Source organism: Enhydra lutris, unplaced genomic scaffold, assembly GCF_002288905.1.
Source record: "Enhydra lutris kenyoni isolate GAN:26980312 unplaced genomic scaffold, ASM228890v2 scaffoldscaffold17, whole genome shotgun sequence".
In the NCBI taxonomy this organism is placed as follows: domain Eukaryota; kingdom Metazoa; phylum Chordata; class Mammalia; order Carnivora; family Mustelidae; genus Enhydra; species Enhydra lutris.
In genome coordinates, this window is record NW_019154101.1 from 44,628,537 (window position 1) to 44,647,052 (window position 18,516).

Sequence of the window (18,516 nt, forward strand, 5' to 3'; positions counted from 1 at the left end):
CCACCTCACTCCTGTCAGAACACCTGTCATCAAAAAGACAAGAGGTAACAAATGTTGGTGAAGATTTGGAGAAAAAAACTCTTATGTACTGGTAATGTAAATTGGTACAGCCACAATGGGAAATGGTATGGAGTTTCCTCAGAAAATTAAAGAATGGAACTATTGTAAGATTCAGCAATTCTACTTCTAGGTATATATTCAAAGGAAATCAGGATCTTGTAGAAGTATCTGTGTTCCCATGTTCATTGCAGCATACTCACAGTAGCCAAGATATGGAAACCACCCTAAGTGTCTATCTGTAGGTGAAAGGATGAAGATAATGTGGTATATATACACAGAGTTCAATATTATTCAAATGTGAGAAAGAAGGAAATCCTGACATTTGCAAAACATAAATGGACCTTGAGAGCATTATGTAAAGTGAAATAAGTCAGAGAAAGACAAATACTGTTGACATTACTTCTATGTGGAGTTTAAAAAAGCTGAACTCATGGTAGAATGGTGTGTGGAGCATAGAAAATGGGGAGATACTAGCCAAAGGGTACAAACCTCCAGTTATAAGATGAATAAGTTCTGGGGAGTCTAATAAACAGCTTGGCGATTATAGTTAATCATACCATATTATATGCTTTAAAGATACTAAGAGTAGATCTTAAATGTTCTCACCACAAAAGAAAAAAAAAAGAAGAAATTATGTGAAGCGATGATGTGTTACTTAACCCTGTTCTGTTGTGGTAGTCATTTTACAACATGTAAGTTATCAGATCATCACACTGTACATCTCAATGTCATATGCCAACTTTATTCAGTAAAGCTGAAAAAAAAAAGTGGTTTTGTATTTGCATCTTCCAGTTGCAAATATAAAGTTAGCTTACTTTCTCAGTGTGGGGTCCTGGAGTACTTAGTAGTGTAAATTTGAACTGCTGGAGACCTGGCTGGCTTTGCACATTCTTAGAGGTGACTATTACTAGTCCTACTGTTGGTATCAGTACTAATTTGGAGGTTTCTTTTGCTGGCACATAGCTGTTTATCAGCCCATCTTTCATTAGTACTTTAGCTCTGTAAGATTAACCTAGGGAATATTAGACTGTTTCTCACTTTGGAAGGGTCCAGGCCTTAGCTGAGAGTTCTGTGCAGCTGGTATCATTTGCCAACCAGGCTACATTGGCGTATCCATTTCTGAAAGTTAATTGTCTGATTTTATCTTATTTTTATTTCTCCTTTTTGTTTTGGCCTCTTAGGATCTCCTTTTCTTTTTTGAGGAATTCAATACATTAATACATGTTACTTTATCTAGTATTAAGATACATTATCAAGATCCTAAAAATAAGGCAAAATGTTGGTTGCTTATCCTAATGCTCTAGGGCATTATCTAACAGGCTAACCCAAAGATTATTTAAATGTCTGGGGATGTATTTTGTCATGTCTCTGATTTTGTGAAGTTCCATATTAACCCATAACTCCTATCTGGTATATATGTGAATGATTTCTATACACAAGGGTTCTGTACACACACACACACACACACACACACACACACACACACACATGTTAGGGGTTTATCTTGAAGGATATTAATCAGTTTGTATCTTACATAACAGTATCATTCCAGTATTTTTTCTTTAAATCCAAGACTCAATTCCCAAATGTTCTTTACCATCATTAATAGTGTAAATAAACCATTGACATGTATTCACTCCAAATTTGTATGAGAATCACTTTTTTAACTTTTTGGAAAGTTTTCTTTCACATCAGGATCAAGCTGGATTGCATTTTGATAGCTTTTTAAAGTATCTTGTCAAACATAAGCAGAAGTAACTACTGAAGCAAAAGTAATATTATTTTATTCTTCATTGAATCTAAGTGATAATGGGACTAGCTCAGTCACTGGCACATGGACTACACTCAGTCAATATTTGCTGTAAAGAATGAATGAATGTATAACCATTTATGTTTGGCTACTATAGCTTTAATTTTGTTGTGTCCTATTGACAATCATGATTTTTCATGAGTAACTGCCACCTTATAGGAATCTTAACACATCTAGTTATTTTTAAAATATCATTTTATGTAATTAATTGCAGCAACAACTTTTACTCTAAACTATGTAACATATTTATTTTTATAGTCTATACTTTTTCATATGAGTGAGAGCTTTTGAAAAAAAATTTTTTTATGATGTACTTTCAGTTGAGTCTGGATTGTTAACCTTCAGTCTTACTGCACTGAAGTTTTAAGATCTTTGTACAGCAGGCTCTGTCTACACAGATTGACAATGCTCTGATCCTGGAGAGCTAGGAGAGTGGCAGAGCCCCTCACTTATGCCAGTTTGCTTAAAACCTTGGTTAGTTCCAGAGGTCAATTTTCTGGACATTGCTGCCTGCTAATTGCTTGCCTACTTGATCATCCCCATTCTGATAAGCTATATTTGTTTTAATAGCTATGGTTGATACTGCTGAATATTTTGGCTATTTGAAAAGTTTTTTGGTATGCTTGTAACATTTACGGGAAAAGCGTTTTCATACCTGTCCATTTCCCCATCTTCCCAGAAGTAACATCCCCTAAAATATTTTTCTTTGTCCTAAGTACTTTGGTTTTCTTTTTTATATTATTAATGCATATTAATTATAGAATAATAGGAAAACAGAGGAGGTAAAGTATAATTTTAGATGCTTTAGAAAGTATGGAACTTTTATTAGTGCATCGTCTACCCAGACTTAGGACTGATACTATCTGTCCCTGTATATCTGAGCCTCTTTTCCCCTGCTGTTCAGCTTGCTTCCAGTGCTGGTCTGTTAACAGAAATTGATGGCATACAGTCTAGCAGTTGTGTTTCCTTAATTCATTGTGTAATTAATAAGCATTGCTATCAGAATCTGGCAAGTGGTTGGAAATTTTCCATAAATATTCCTGGGAGCTTTCAGAATTATTTTGTCTTCATGAGAGATTGGGATATGAAGGCTTTGGATATGCAGTGGTAACAGCACAAGGGGATTCTGATTCTTATGTATATTTGATCTAACTTTGAACAAGTTACATACTCTGTCTAACCCTGGGTCCCTATTATTTAATTTGAGATTATAACTCTTCATAGGGTGATTTTAAGGATTAAATTATACAGTATATAAACAATGAACATTGTACACAATGCAAAAATAAAAGCTTAAAAATCATAGTATATTTATATTAATATTGTTTTCTGCTACTCTGATGCCACATTTTCCTGTAAGTTTTGCTTCACTGGCAGCAGAGATAATAGGCATTCAAGTTAAAAAAAAAAAAATCTGAATCTAACACTAGCCTCTGGCCCTCACCATGTGAACTTAACATTTCTGAGTGTCCCTTGTTTCAATTTTAAAAGTGAGAAATGTCATATCAGTGTTGTTGGGATCCTAGATGGAGTAGCCCAACTTTTTTGTCTAAATCTTTAGGCAGAAGACACTAGCATAATTCTGATTATGCCAGTAGTTTTTAGTTGGTTTTATTTTGTTTAATTCATTAGTAGTTACACGAATAGATAAAACACAAATAGAAGGAATGGTTCAGTCTTCTAATGCATATCCATAGGGAGTCCTTCCAACTTAATCAGTCTGTCAATTTTTCAGTGATGATGATATACCTTTGATCTGAAATTGGTTTTTTTTTTGAAATTTTATTTTTTTCAGAGAGAGAGACAGAATATGCACAAGTGGGGAGGACAGGCAGAGGGAGAGGGAGAGGGAGAAGCAGAGACCCACTGAGCAAGGAGCCTGATGTGGGGCTCGATCCCAGGACCCTGAGATCATAACCTGATCTGAAGGCAGATGCTTAACAGATTGAGCCACCCAGGTGCCCCTTAAATTGTTTTTTTAACATTTATTTCACAGAATTCATTTGTGAACTTATGAGCACTCACCACTTTTCTGTTATCCTGTTGTGAAGTGTGATTTGATTTATCTAATATTAGTGATGTATGTACATCTTTAAACAAATGTCAGTGACTCAACAATACAAGTCTTTTTGATTAAATGAAAAGGCATATGGTTTCTACAGTCCCCCCCACATCCTTTTGAGCACATAAAGTGCCATGTTTTTATTATTTATTTCTGACTTCCACTCAAATGTCACACAGTCTCTAATGAGAAGGAAATGAAATTTTTTTCTATTAATTTGTTGCCTTTGAGAAGTTGGTCATAAATAAGCACAGTCCACTCTATATATAGGCAGATGGCTGTCTTAAAGTTTGTTGGGTAGGGCTCCAGAGCTTTCCAGATTCTCAAAGTCACACTGAACAAGTCATTTTTGAAATGACCATCTAACAGAAATCACTGCCTGTGCTGTACCCAAGCGCATGTGATCTTCTTGCTGCACTTTTATGAAGGTGCCACTAGTCCCTTTTGGAGGCTTTTGGATACTTCTGGACAGTGTCTTTAGCTCCAATACCAATAAGTGCTTAGCAGATTTTTAAAAAGTCAAAATATCTATATATAATTATAATTCTGCTTTTTAACAGGTTATAGGAACTTAAATATACATAGCTTTTCCTGTATCTCTATTACATTTTGCTTCTTTGAAACTAATTATAGCTCAGAGAGTTGATTTGAATTTTGTTTTTCTACCACAGCACTAGTGGTCTCTATGAGTATTGCAGAGTTTAAATTTTGATTTGAATTTTTTTGGAAATTATTCATTAAAAATTAACCATAGGACCAAGTGCTGTGGCATGCTATTAGAAGAGCCCATGAAATTACAATCCATACTCTTTAGATGCAGTTTATTCACCCATCCTGAAACTTACAGAGTCCCTACTATATTTAAAAGAAATCCTAATGGCTTGCTCAGAGGCCTTGTTGAAATCAATGTTTTCTATGTCTGGGACTTCCTTTGACAAAACATAGCAACTCTACCATAATAAGACAGGAATTAAAGTTAGTGTGGTCTGACATTATTTCTTAATTGATGCACTTTTCTAATGGATTCTGTATGCTCTTCTTCTCAAAAATTTTCTGTATAGCAATGTCTTCAAATGGTCCCAGAACCCACATATATTACTCTGTGGATTGAGACATCTACTTTCATATTTTTAAAAATTCACATAGCACTTCCTACTTCTGTTCCTTTAAGTGTCTTTTGTATGGCTTCTCAGTAATTATAATGAATACATTATTAATTACATCTACAAGTACGTTGTATGGTTTGGGATAAAATTCTTCAAATTTTGAGTTCAGTTCAAATAGCTAGATTCTCACATACTCATTATCTATGAAACTTTAATTGTGCTTTATCTTTTATATATATTATTTTTATTATCTCCAGACCAAAAACCATTTCTTTGAAGGGGAAAAATGGTAATAAGATAGTTTTTCTTTTGTCATGTGTTAACTCTATACCATTTTTTCATAATGAGACTGCCCCTTTTTTGTCCTTTTTGCTATAAACCTGAGCAAATATTTGTTTGCCTTTTGATTGTTTTTTAAGTCTTGCTTTATTTTGAAGCTCCATGATAAATACATCCTGATGTAGTTCAGTATCATTACATAATTTAACTTGGCCCCTTACTTACACCTCTTCTCCCAGCAATCAGTTGATCCATATTTGTGTGCTTAACTCTTCCTCAGGCTCTGAGCTCTCACCTGCTCCATAACAATGATTCAGGGAGCCATGGATAATTTCATTTCAAATTAGTATATTAGTAGTGCTTCTGGAACGTCTGACCTCACATTCTAGTTCCAATAAACATTTTTTGTGCCTTGTTCCCCATCTGGCAGGCATGGAAATGGAATTCCAGTCTTATTTACCTTTGCTTGCTTTTCTGCATTTGACAGTCTTCCCAGTTTCTTACCAGCTACTCAAAACTGAGATCCTGTTGTCTACACATAGATCATGGTTCTTCAAACATGACCTCATCTCAAGATTCCCCTTCCTTTTATTGTACTCACTTGTCAGAGTGCCTGTTACTTCTTGCTGTTCTTCTGACATGGGATGAACTTGTCTGCTATTACACTGACTTTCCAAACACACTTCGTAGGAACTCCTCCCAGTGTTTATAAAGCCTAGATCTTCCCTTTGGAAACTGCCAAGTATTAGTTTGTAGACTTCCACTTAGTGGCATCTCTGAAATTCCAGATTCTTGCCCATGGGTTTATATGTAATTTTAGAGCAAAACCCTACTATAATTAACACCTACTTGGAACTTTTGCCTTAAAGAATTGGGCTGTACCATATGTCAGTCATCTGTACGTATTTTTGCTCAGCCGCAGAGTTTGACCTAATCATTCTTAGTCAATGCCTTGCTTTTTCTAATTTTCACTTTTTTTTTCTTTTTTAAACTGAGAAGCATTCTTAATTAGGAGATAGGCACCCCCTGAGAGTCTCTTATCATTGTAGTCACAAAGAGATTAAATTCTCTGGGAACTAAAGCCAAAGGAGCAGATTCTGCCTATCTTTACCTATACTGTTTTTCCTTTGGCACATTAGTCCAGAGCTCAATCATACCTGTGCTTCTTCTCCTTGAGAGAGGCAATGGGGTGGGGAGGTGAAAGATCTCTGTAAACCTGCAGGTGTGATGGGGAAAGATAAGGAGAGAGACATCTTTCTAATTCTGTCTGGTTATCTTCCTTTCTTAGAGTTAAAAATAGCTAACGTTCATTTTACCAAGCACCATTACAAGTATTTCCATATGTTAACTCATTTTTCAAAACAGGTCTGGGAAATAGTAGCTATTCTTATCCTACTTCTGAAGGTGAGAAAACTAAGCTACAGAGAAGTATAGTAACTTAACCGTGGTCACGTAGGCAGTACATTATAGAGGCAGGTTTCATCAGGCAGTCTGACTTCAGAGTCTGATCTCTTACTAACTAGATTATCTCACGTCTCAGAGATAGGGATAGTAGTAGTAATAGTTGTAAGAATAGTAGTTGTAGTAGTAATAGTAGTATTACTAGTCATCATAGTAATACCAGCAGCAGAGAGACAGGAAAGGTATGTCAAGTTTTGGAAGCCTCCTGATAGGCTATGAGGTAGAACTCGTAGATAACATACAGATAATTACAGAATCTAAGTGTATCCCAAATGTTCGTGAAAATGCTATACAGCAATACCATTTTGATAACAATAATTCTGTTACAGATTTCATTTCCTATCTTTAATGGCTAGTTGTAAATGTTTTCTATTATGTTAGTCACCATGCAGTACATCATTAGTTTTTTATGTAGTGTTCCATAATTCATTGTTGGCATGTAACACCCAGTGGTCCATGCAAGCCATGTCCTCCTTAATACCCATCACCAGGCTTACCCATCCCCTCACCCCCCTCCCTTCTAAAACTCTCTGTTTCCTGGAATCCATAGTCTCTCATGGTTCTAAGTGAAATAAGTCAAACAGAGGAAGTCAGTTACCATATGGTTTCACTTATTTGTGGAACGTAAGAAATAGCATGGAGGACATTAGGAGAAGGGAAACATAAGAGACTACGGTAAATTTTTTTTAAGCAAAAAGGGAATTGAAAGGGATGCCATATGTAATTTGCTTTTACTTCTCATCCATGATCTTAGGTTTATTGATTTATCTTATTTACTGTAGGAGAATGGTATAGATAATTCCAATATTTCCAATCCATGGTTTTGCACATGTTTAAGAGAATGTGTACTCAGGAATGTTAAAAAGTGATCTTAAAATAAAATTAAGATAATTCAATTTATAATAGCATGCAAAATAGCAAAATACTTTGGAATAATTTCTAGGTAGTATAAGATGTCTTTGCAGAAAACTACAAAACATTGTTGAAAATAAAGAGAAAAAATATATATTTATGGAGCCTAAGATTTAATATCATGAAGATGATAATATTTCTCAAATTGATCTAGAGATTCAACATAATCCCAGCCTCCTTTTTTTTGGCAGAAATTAACAAACTGATGCTAAAGTTTACATGGAAATGAAAGGAACCCGGAATAACCAAAACAGTCTTGAAAAAGGAGAAAAAAGTTGGAGGATACACATATCATAATTTCAAAACTTACTACAAATTTATGGCATTCAAGACGCTGTGATTCTGGTCTAAGGATAGGCATATATATTAATACAATAGAACTGAGACTCCATCAGTAAACCCTTACATTTATAGTCAGTTGATTTTAACAAGGATGCCAAGGCAATTCAATGGAATAAATTCCTTTTTTTTCAACAAATGGTGAATAACTAGACATCCACATGCAAATATACCATCTACCAAAATTAACTGAAAATGGATCATAGACCTAAAGAGATACAACTGTAGACTCTGGGGGTGCCTGGGTGGCTCAGTCATTAAGGGTCTGCCTTCAGCTCAGGTCATGATCCTGGGGTCCTGGGATAGAGTCCCACACTGGGCACCCTGCTTAGCGGAAAACCTGCTTCTCCCTCTCCCACTCTTCTGGCTTGTGTTCCTGCTCTCACTATCTCTCTCCCTGTGTCAAATAAATAAATAAATAAAATCTTTAAAAACAAAAACTATAGACTCTGAGAAGGAAACAAATAAGTTAATATTTGTGACCTGGAGTTAGGCATTTGTTTCTTAGATATAACCTTAAAGAAAAAAAAATAGACAAACTTTTGTGCTATGATAACATAAAAAAAAAAAAAGGACATTCCACAGAATGGGAGAAGATATTTGCAAATTATATATCTGATATGGGGCCTGTATCTAGACTATATTAAAAAAACTCTTATAACTCAACAATAAGAAAATAAACCTGCTAAAAATAGGTAAAGAATTTCAATAGATATTTCTGCAAAGAAGATATCCATATAGCCAATGAGCTCATGAAAAGGCACTCAAAATCATTAGTAATTAGGGAAGTACAAATCAGAAGCAGAGTGAGAATCCACCTCATACTCCATAGTAGAATGGCTAAAATAAAAAGATATAAATAGCAAGTGTTGATGAGGATGTAATGAAAATATGGAAAAATTGCAATCATTGTACATTGCTGGTGGGAATATCAAATAGTACAGTCACCTTAGAAAACTGTCAGTTCCTCAAAAAATTAAACACAGTTTTATAATGTTATTGAGTAATGCCACTCCTTAAATATGTATCCAAGAGAATTAGAAATCTGTATCTACCCAAACACTTGCACATAGCAGCATTATTCTTAATAACCGATGAATGGAAACAACTCAAGTGTCCATCAATTGGTGAATGGATAAACGAAAGTGGTATATCCATACAATGGACTATTATTTAGCCTTTAGAAGGAATGGAGCACTGATACATGTTACAAAATATATGAACTTTGAAGAAATAGTTATTCTAAATGAAAGAAGTCAGACACAAATACCACATATAGCGTAATATTCTATTATGTGAAACATCCATATAGGCAAATCCATAGAGGAAGAATGTAGATTAGTGGTTTCTAGGGACTGAGGGAATGGGGAATGGGGAATGGAGAGCTATTGCTAATGGAATTTCTTTTTGGGGTTCCAGAATTAGACAGTAGTATTGTGTTGATTATATAACTCTGTTAACTATGTAATATGTATCACTCTTTCTGTAGATAGACAGGGCATGTGGAAGCAAGAGAGAGATTATATTTCTATATATCTATATCTAAGTCTATATCTCTATCTATGTATTCAATGAAGATGTTATTTAAAAATGATCAAGTTGCCAAAGTCATTGCTGGTTGATTGAGGGATACAATCCCTTGAGACTCTCAAAGGAAGCTTAATCTCTGCTTTCCAGATGAATGAAGACAAGACATGGTGAATGATCAATGACTTTGATTTCAGACTACTTCTTCTTGTCCTTCATAAATATTAAGAGCTATAAATTTGTCTCCAAGGACCTCTTTAGCTACATCCCACAAATGTCAGTGTGTTGTATTTTTATGTAGCAAGGTTTAGGTACTCAGTGGAGTGAGTGTCCAGAGGACGTGAAGGCTGCAGAGAGACTGAACCTCCAGGTCAGAGGAAAGCCATAAGGAAAATGGCTTCTTGGTGGGAACATTTTTGGCTGCAGGTGAGACACCCTGATGCCTGTAGGAGTCCAGTTGCTAGTGTGGGCAAGAAGACTTCAGGTTGCCAGTTTCTATGTAGAGAGGATCTTGGGAGGGTTATTGCCAGGCCAGGCTAAGCTTGAAACATGAAGTCCTGGATGGGCAGCTGGGGGCTGAACTCCACCAGATGTCATCATGCCCATACCATTCACCCACTATGCAACATCCAGAAACAGAGGAAAACCTCTTTCTCCTACAATGCTCCTTCAGCGTCCTCCACTGAGAAACCTTGTATGTTGCTCATGTAAAGGAGAGATGCTAAAAGAATGCTGTGTATTATAGCAGATCATATTTTGACAGGTGAACTGGGAGCTGAGAGGTAATAAACTGATAACTGGCTTATGCCTCTGTTTCTTATACTCTCATTGTCATATGTATCACAACCATATACAAGACCATATTATATGTATTTCTTACTTTAAGCTGTCAAATGTGTTTTAAAGAAACGAAGAGGAAAATATAATTTACCCAGACAGTTACTATTTTTTGATATCCTTCATTTCTACCTGAATATTCAAATTTCCTCTAGTATCATTTACAATAAGCATGAAAAAAAAATTGTTTCAACATTTCTTATACTATGGCTTGACTGGTTACATTTTCTTAATTTTACTTTTTATCTGAAAATATTTTTACTTCCTTCTTGAACAGTTTTACTAGATACAGAATGCTGGGTGGTATTTCTTTTCCTTTCAGCAGTGTAAAGATATTAATCCATTCTCTTCTACTTATCGTAATTTCTGATGAGAATTCCACAGTTCTTTGAATTATGTTTATTAAATGTAAAGTATCATTTTTCTCTGGATACTCATAAGCTTGTCTCTTTGTCTTATATTTTCAGGAGTTTGGCTCTGATATGCCTAGGCATTTTTTTTCATACTTAGAGTTCAGTGAGATTCTGGAATGTGTACATTTATGTCTTTTACCAAATATAAGAAGTTTTCAGCTATTATTTCTTCAAATATTTTCTGCCTATTCTGTCCCATTTCTTCTTCTGGATTCCTATTAATCTTATAATAGACCTTTTTGTATTTGTATTTTATATTTTTTATATATTTTATATTTAGCTTCTTTAGAACAGAAAGTTTGCTTGAAGAATACTCAAATGGATACTCCAATCTATCTGCTATAGAATACCACTCTCCTTATGCAACATTATATATTCCTTTTTTCCCTTATTCAAACCTCCCCAAAATACCAATAGCAAAAACAGTGTACTTTGAAGATATAATCTACCAAGGCTCTATAGAAACAAAAATCTATAGACTTCTTCTCAAAAGGAGGGATTGAAAGTCTCAGTCATTTCATGTGATGTGATATGACTTTATGTGATAATCATTCCTCTGCTAATTCCATCACAATTCTAGTTTGATTGTTGCAATTCATGTACTAAATTATAAAGTAAGCCACTACCAAAATAACCTACCCCCCACACACAGAAAAATAACCCTTCATGGCTTTCAGTTATAAGTGGTTATAAGCATGATTTGTATTGACTTTCTTTCTCCACTGCCAGTTATATTCTCCCATTGTCAATTAGTTGGATTTACCCAGGGTTTCATCCCTAAAGGATCTGGCTTTCTAGTGGTCTTGTCTCATGAGTTTGCTATAGTTTTCTATTTACTCAAAATAGTTGGAGAGTAATACCAGGCAACCTCTGGCTTCCAAATACAACCTTCTCTGCTGCCATTGTGTTTTAAATTCCTGTTTTCCTCAGCCAGAGATCAATTGCTCCAGCCAACACAGGAACCCCCTTTTTGCCATTGGCAGAGTGGCACAAGTCGCCAAACTGTGGAAAGAACCAAGATGCCCTTCAACAGACGAAGATGTGGTCCATATACACTATGGAGTATTATGCCTCGGTCAGAAAGGATGAATACCCAACTTTTGTAGCAACATGGACGGGACTGGAAGAGATTATGCTGAGTGAAATAAGTCAAGCAGAGAGAGTCAATTATCATATGGTTTCACTTATTTGTGGAGCACAAGAAATAACATGGAGGACATGGGGAGATGGAGAGGAGAAGGGAGTTGAGGGAAATTGGAAGGGGAGGTAAACCATGAGAGACTATGGACTCTGAAAAACAACCTGAGGGTTTTGAAGGGGCAGGGTGTGGGAGGTTGGGGGAGCCAGGTGGTGGGTATTAAGGAGGGCACGTATTGCATGGAGCACTGGGTGTGGTGCAAAAACAATGAATACTGTACGCTGAAAAGAAATTAAAAAACAAAAGAGAGAGAGAGAGAGAGTGAAAAGGAAAAAAAAAAAAAACTCCATATAACCAGGTGGAAATTTCAACATCTAGTTCATGAAAGTTGTTGACCTCAAACCAGAATCCGATGTCACAAGGGGTGAAGAATACTTTACCAATGAATCATTAGATGTAATATTAAGAGTTCCCAGTCTCTTTCATACCTTGGTTCCTGAATTCAAATGTTCTGGCTATCAGAGAAAGAACATAATATATTGGTCATAGGCTTAGAACATAAATTTCCTATAACTCAACCACAAAAGGGATGGTATTCTAGGTGGAACTAACTGCTCAAGCAATGCTTCTACTTATATTTCCTGCTCGATCACACATTATATATATTATAGCTACTTGATGATGGAGTATTGCTGTGTATACCTGACTTTAGGTAACACTGTTCAAATGAGCAGCTTTGGGCATATAATCACTTGGTATCCCATAATGAGGCAGTCATTTATTCTCTAGTAGGGCCAAATAGTGGTGTGTGTGTGTGTGTGTGTGTGTGTGTGTGTGTGTGTGTGTGTGTAAAATCATATAATTGTGTAAAATATATTTATATGGTTATATATACACAAATATATTATTAAATATATATTTATGTTTATGTTTATATAAATGTATAAATATTAAATATATAATATAGTATATTTATTTGTGTATATTATATATTTAAATATATATATTTCTATATATATTTATTTCTTGCATATATATATATATATGGAAGAAAGTTTTGACTTTCTTCCCAAACCAAGGGTTTTTCTTTGTGATTTTCTTATTAGGGTCAACAACAGGCTTCATACAATTACTGATTAGTTCCAAGAACATTGGGTATTATCGGTCTTAAGGTCCAAGTGGCAGAGTTGCCTTTTACTCCACTTTGACCAGCTAGAGCTCTTTATTCAACTCTGGGGTCTTCTCAATGCTTAGACATGATTTACCCAGTATGTGCATCCAAGTGGTAAACTGAAATGAATATATGTTGGCTCAAATATCCATAAATGCCCATCAAGTATTATATATTTTTATTACTGATAGAAAATACATACTAAGGCAACTTGTGTTTCACTTTGGAAGGGGCATTTCAACATTCATCAGATCCAGAATGCCCCAACTGTATCAGGTACCCGAATCCTGGGGTTTACGTTCTTCTAATGTATGTATTTTACTAGGGCCTTTAAAACAATTGCCATATCAGCATGATATCCATACAGTACACCAGCATGATGTCCTGTAGAATATTCCGATGATCCAAATTCAATGAAATAATGACACAGAGCCAGCAAACTGACATGGCCTTAAATTGGGCAGAAGTATAATGATGACCCCTAGGTGAATGCAAACTGCTTCATTTTATCCTTATTGGAATAGTAAAAAAAAAAAAAAAAAAAATTCCCAGATTAATACCTAACAAATATCAGAAGCAGTGTTGACTGCCAGGAAAGGAACTGCAACTGAAATAGAAACTGAAATAGAAACTTAACTGAAGTAGAAACACCCCTAATGAAGTTTGTGGTAATTCACTGCCATTATCCAAGATCTTTCTGTCTTCAACACAGGTCAGATAGCAAATATGTTGGGCATGTGGTAGGAATTTCCACCTTTGCATATTTCAATACTGAAATGTCAGCACTGGGCTCTATGAATACTACAGGGGAATATGTAGATGTAGATCAAAGCACATTTGGTTTGGCTTTTATAGGAATTTGAGGAGGCTGAGTTTATAGAAATGACTTCCTAAACTACTGGGCCGTCAAGGTCCTACTGCTTCTGCCAGGATTAAGAACTTGCAGGGTGCCTGGGTGGCTCAGTGGGTGAAGCCTCTGCCTTCAGCTCAGGTCATGATCTCAGGGTCCTGGGATTGAGTCCCACATAGGGCTCTCTGCTCAGCAGGGAGCCTGCTTCCTCCTCTCTCTCTCTCTCTCTCTCTCTCTCTGCCTGCCTCTCTGCCTACTTCTGATCTCTCTCTCTGTCAAATAAATTAAAAATTTTTAAAAATTATTAAAAAAAAAAAAAGAACTTGCAAACATAGGGAGCCTCTACACCAGTAACATGATAAGTCTGAACCATGTCACCTCTGCCATAATCTGAACCAACAGAATGCATGACCTTTGCCCTGCTTCTCTTCTTACATAATGCACTTCTAAATCAGGGTCTCAGATGAGTACCTCTGATTAGCAGAACTCTAATAATATCCAAAATTCAAACTTCACAGGAATCTGGGGAAAGTTATTTCTAACTTCCATTCCCTGCAATACAGGAAGATGGGCTAGAGTAGAAAAAGATGGCACATGTGTTGTTTTCACCACTGTAGACTCTCCTATAACCCTGTAAGCCCCGGTTTCCATGCCAGCCTCTTTCAAAAGTTCCACTCTATTTACAAAAGGGCAAGTGTCAATTAAAGTGTAAGGAAGACTAGAAACCATTTTTATAAAAATGTTCACAGAATTTAAATTACCTTAACAGCCATATAGTCTTTGTTCTCTTATGAACTTCAGTCATATTGAGGAGACTGTAACAATTCCTATCTAGATTATGGAAAAGGTCTTTATGATGAACTTCTCTTCCGAGCAGTGTTCTCTAATAGGATTGTATTAACTATAGAAAAACAGATTTTATTTTTAGTATTTAACTTTTCAGTGTTCAATAAATTAAACTTCTGTAACCTTCAAGCTTTTCTGTTATCGACCTATTTATATTAACATGTAACAATTATTGAGCACTTCCTGGGTACCTGGCACTATGTTAACCATTTTTACTATCTAACTTCATATACACAACAACTGAAGTGGGTGCCATCACAATCATTATTTTGCAGATGTGGTAGCTTAGATATAAAAAGTTAAGTAACTTGCTAGTACAAGTTAATAGGCAGTGGAGCTAGGGTTTGGCTCAGGCAGTGTTAGCAGTCCACAGTCCACAGACCTAACCCTATGACTACCCTCATAAATTTATTCTCACTTTTTTTTTTTAAGATTTTATTAATTCATTTGACAGAGAGATCAAAAGTAGGCAGAATGGCAGGCAGAGAGTGAGAGGGAAGCAGGCTTCCCACTGAACAGAGAGCCTGATGCGGGGCTCGATCCCAGGACCCTGAGATCATGACCTGAGCTGAAGACAGAGGCTTTAACCCACTGAGCCACCCAGGTGCCCCTTATTGTCATTTTCTAAATTAACTTTTATTTTACTGTGAATTTTTTTTTTTTTTTTTTTTTTTTTTTTTTTTTTTTTGTCAGAGAGAGAGAGAGGGAGAAAGCAAGCACAGCCAGACAGAGTGGCAGGCAGAGGCAGAGGGAGAAACAGGCTCCCTGCCGAGCAAGGAGCCCGATGTGGGACTCGATCCCAGGACGCTGGGATCATGACCTGAGCCGAAGGCAGCCGCTTAACCAACTGAGCCACCCAGGCGTCCCGACTGTGAATTTTTTTCTTTATCTCCTAAAGCCTTAAATATTAAGAAAGGAAGTAAACAACTAGAGCATCAGTGAAATAGCCAACAGAATTTTTTTCAGAGCTTAGATAAGGGTATTCTTATTTTTAGGTACAAACAAAAATGTAAACAATCTGCAAAAAAGTGACACTCGAGAATTACAGAGGGTGTGAGTCCTAGCCAGTGACATTACTGAGAAACAACAATTATAAATAACTCTGATTTCCTATGGTAATAAATTGATGTGGTTTTAGGATTGAGTTGACAAGCTGACTTAGAAAACTATTATTAAGAACGAGTTGTGCATATCAAGATTTATAATAGAAATTTCTGTTGGATTCTATAAGGTGTTCACTATGTTATTGTCATTGATTAACTTTTAAAGTATATTATTAAAATATCAATTTGAGAAGTATCTATGTTAAGTGTTTATCTTAAAGGACACAGGTGACATTTCCTACTTTCACATGGCATTATTTGGCATTGTCATTTGGACATTTTATATACAAAAGTAATGTCTCCTCAATATGATTTTAATCTATAGGACATGACAAGATAGGTGCTATTTCTTTGTTTCAAGATATTTCTGAAGCTTCCTTTCTCTAAAATATATTAAGGGACATGTTTAATGAAGTTCCAGCTATGAGTTATACATACCTTAATGTGATTAATAATCAAATGGCCTTTCTCCTAATAATTATATGGGATATAGTTTATTGTCTTCCATTGTTCTTTTACATTTATTTAGTGGTGAGTACTTTCTGCTGCCCCTACATGAAAATTTAGAGTCCTGCATTTTTTCTTTTCTCTCTAAAGTGCCTCTCTTTTGACTTATAGAGAACAAGGAAGTCCTTCCCACCTGTCACCAGTGCGGAGGTGGGATTCATAGTGCACCAATATCTATTCCAAAGGACATCTTCAAACTCCATTCTTTCACTACACACACACACACACACACACACACACACACACACCCCTATACTTATATCTAGTGGGTAAGGGCTTAAGAGTCTTATCTTCTTTATTCATTCTGTATATGGTCCATCACCTAAATATAATTATTTATTTTGAAACTTCAAAAAACTTCCATTTCAGCACTTTGTCATAGCTTTCAAAATATTAACCACTGTACAAAATTTTATTATTTTTGTAGTCATAATTTATCTTAGTCTTAGAAATTGCCCTCTAAATATATTTTGACCTGACTTGATAGAAAATAGAAATTTACTCATTTTTATCTTTAGTTTCAGGTGCAGCATTATGTTTCTCAGAGTCTGGTAACCCTGGGAAGTTGCAGCTTGTTGAGAAAATCTATAATATCTCTGCTTTTATCAGAAGTAAACAGCTTCACTGATGTTTTGGGTACCATCAATCAGGTATATATAGCCGAAAACTGTAACTCTTACCTATAGTTAATACAGCTATAGACTTTTCTTTCTTTTTCTCCTCTCTCTGCTTCCTGCCGGGTTGATATTTTAGTTATTACCATTTTTTTTCCTAGAGTATGTGGATACAATTACAGTCTACTAAAATTTCAAAGATATTTTCAGAAAATCATTTTCAAAATAATACCATCTTATCATCCTTACATGTATATGTATGCCAGGGGTGCCACTGGTGACAAGGAATGCTTAGATGAATGGCCTTAAATCTCTCTAATTGGGCAGCATGTTCCTAAAGCAAAACAGTGAGAAAAATGTGATTGGGGGAGGATGCTAAATGTAAAAAAAGCCTCTCACCAATGGTTTTTATTTCTAATTGCTCATGAGAATCATCTGGTTAACTTTTAAATATCCCATTGTGAAGCCATATGCTAGTTCAATTCAATGGAGGTCTTTGGGTTTAAGATGCAGGTATTAGTATTCTTAGAGCTCTTTAGGTATCCCAGTGAGTAGCCAAGTTTGAAAACTTATGCTCTAGGCCCCCTCATCTGTGCAAACTCTCACATCAGTGCTGATAAACTTGTCTAAGAGAAGCCATTTCCATATTTTAATGCTGACCCTGGTATATTATGTGTTCACTTTGTCCACTGTTTTAATATTGTTACTGTCTCTGTGGTAGAAATAAGCACAATTAAAATCAGAGATAGGAAGAAATGTTTTGGTAAAGAACAAATTTAATTAGATAAAAATATTATGTATGTAATTTCGAATAGCTTTTAATCATTACTTATATCTAAGTTCCCTACATTTAACAATATATTCCAAAAGTACTGTATAATCTAACTGAAGTCACTGAATGACATGATAAATCACCTAGACAGCAGTTTTTCAAGGGACTCTCAAATGGTAAACTCTTTTAAGTGCTCTGTGAGTTTTTTTTTTTTAAACTAATTGTTACTGATGTTAATTAAGGAGTAAAAATCCATTTGGGAAACAGTGAAGTGCTAAAATACTTGGTGTTTGTAGGAGCTCCAACATCAAGGAATTGATCAAGGTAGGTTGCAGGTCCCTGAAAGGACTTCATGGAAAAGAAACAACTTGAAAAATGTATTTGAAAAGCAGAAGATGACAATATAGAGGCACTGGGTGTAATTTTTAAAATACATGCCGAGGGGCACCTGGGTAGCTCAGTCAATTAAATGTATGACTTTTGGTGTCAGCTAGGTCATGATGTCATGGGTCATGAGATGGAGCTCTGCATGGGGCTCTGTGCTCAGTGGGGAGTCTGCTTGAAGATCCTCTTCCTCTACCCCTCCTCCCACTTGTGTGTGCTTTCTCTTTCTAAAATAAATAAATAAATAATTTTAAAAAGTATCTAAAATGGGTGCCCAGCATTCTAAAAAAAAAGGTAAGGTCATGGAGTTTAAAAACAGGAAGCA

General features: G+C 35.6%; 1 protein-coding gene across 1 annotated transcript in view; it reads left to right on the forward strand.

Moving 5' to 3' along the window:
- LOC111147458 (meiotic double-stranded break formation protein 4) overlaps positions 1 to 18,516 on the forward strand; it is a 192,218-nt gene that overhangs the window by 96,549 nt on the left and 77,153 nt on the right. The window contains exon 3 of the mRNA XM_022503469.1: positions 16,940 to 17,071. Coding sequence (XP_022359177.1) covers positions 16,940 to 17,071 — 132 coding nt within the window. The remainder of the gene's footprint in view (positions 1 to 16,939; positions 17,072 to 18,516) is intronic.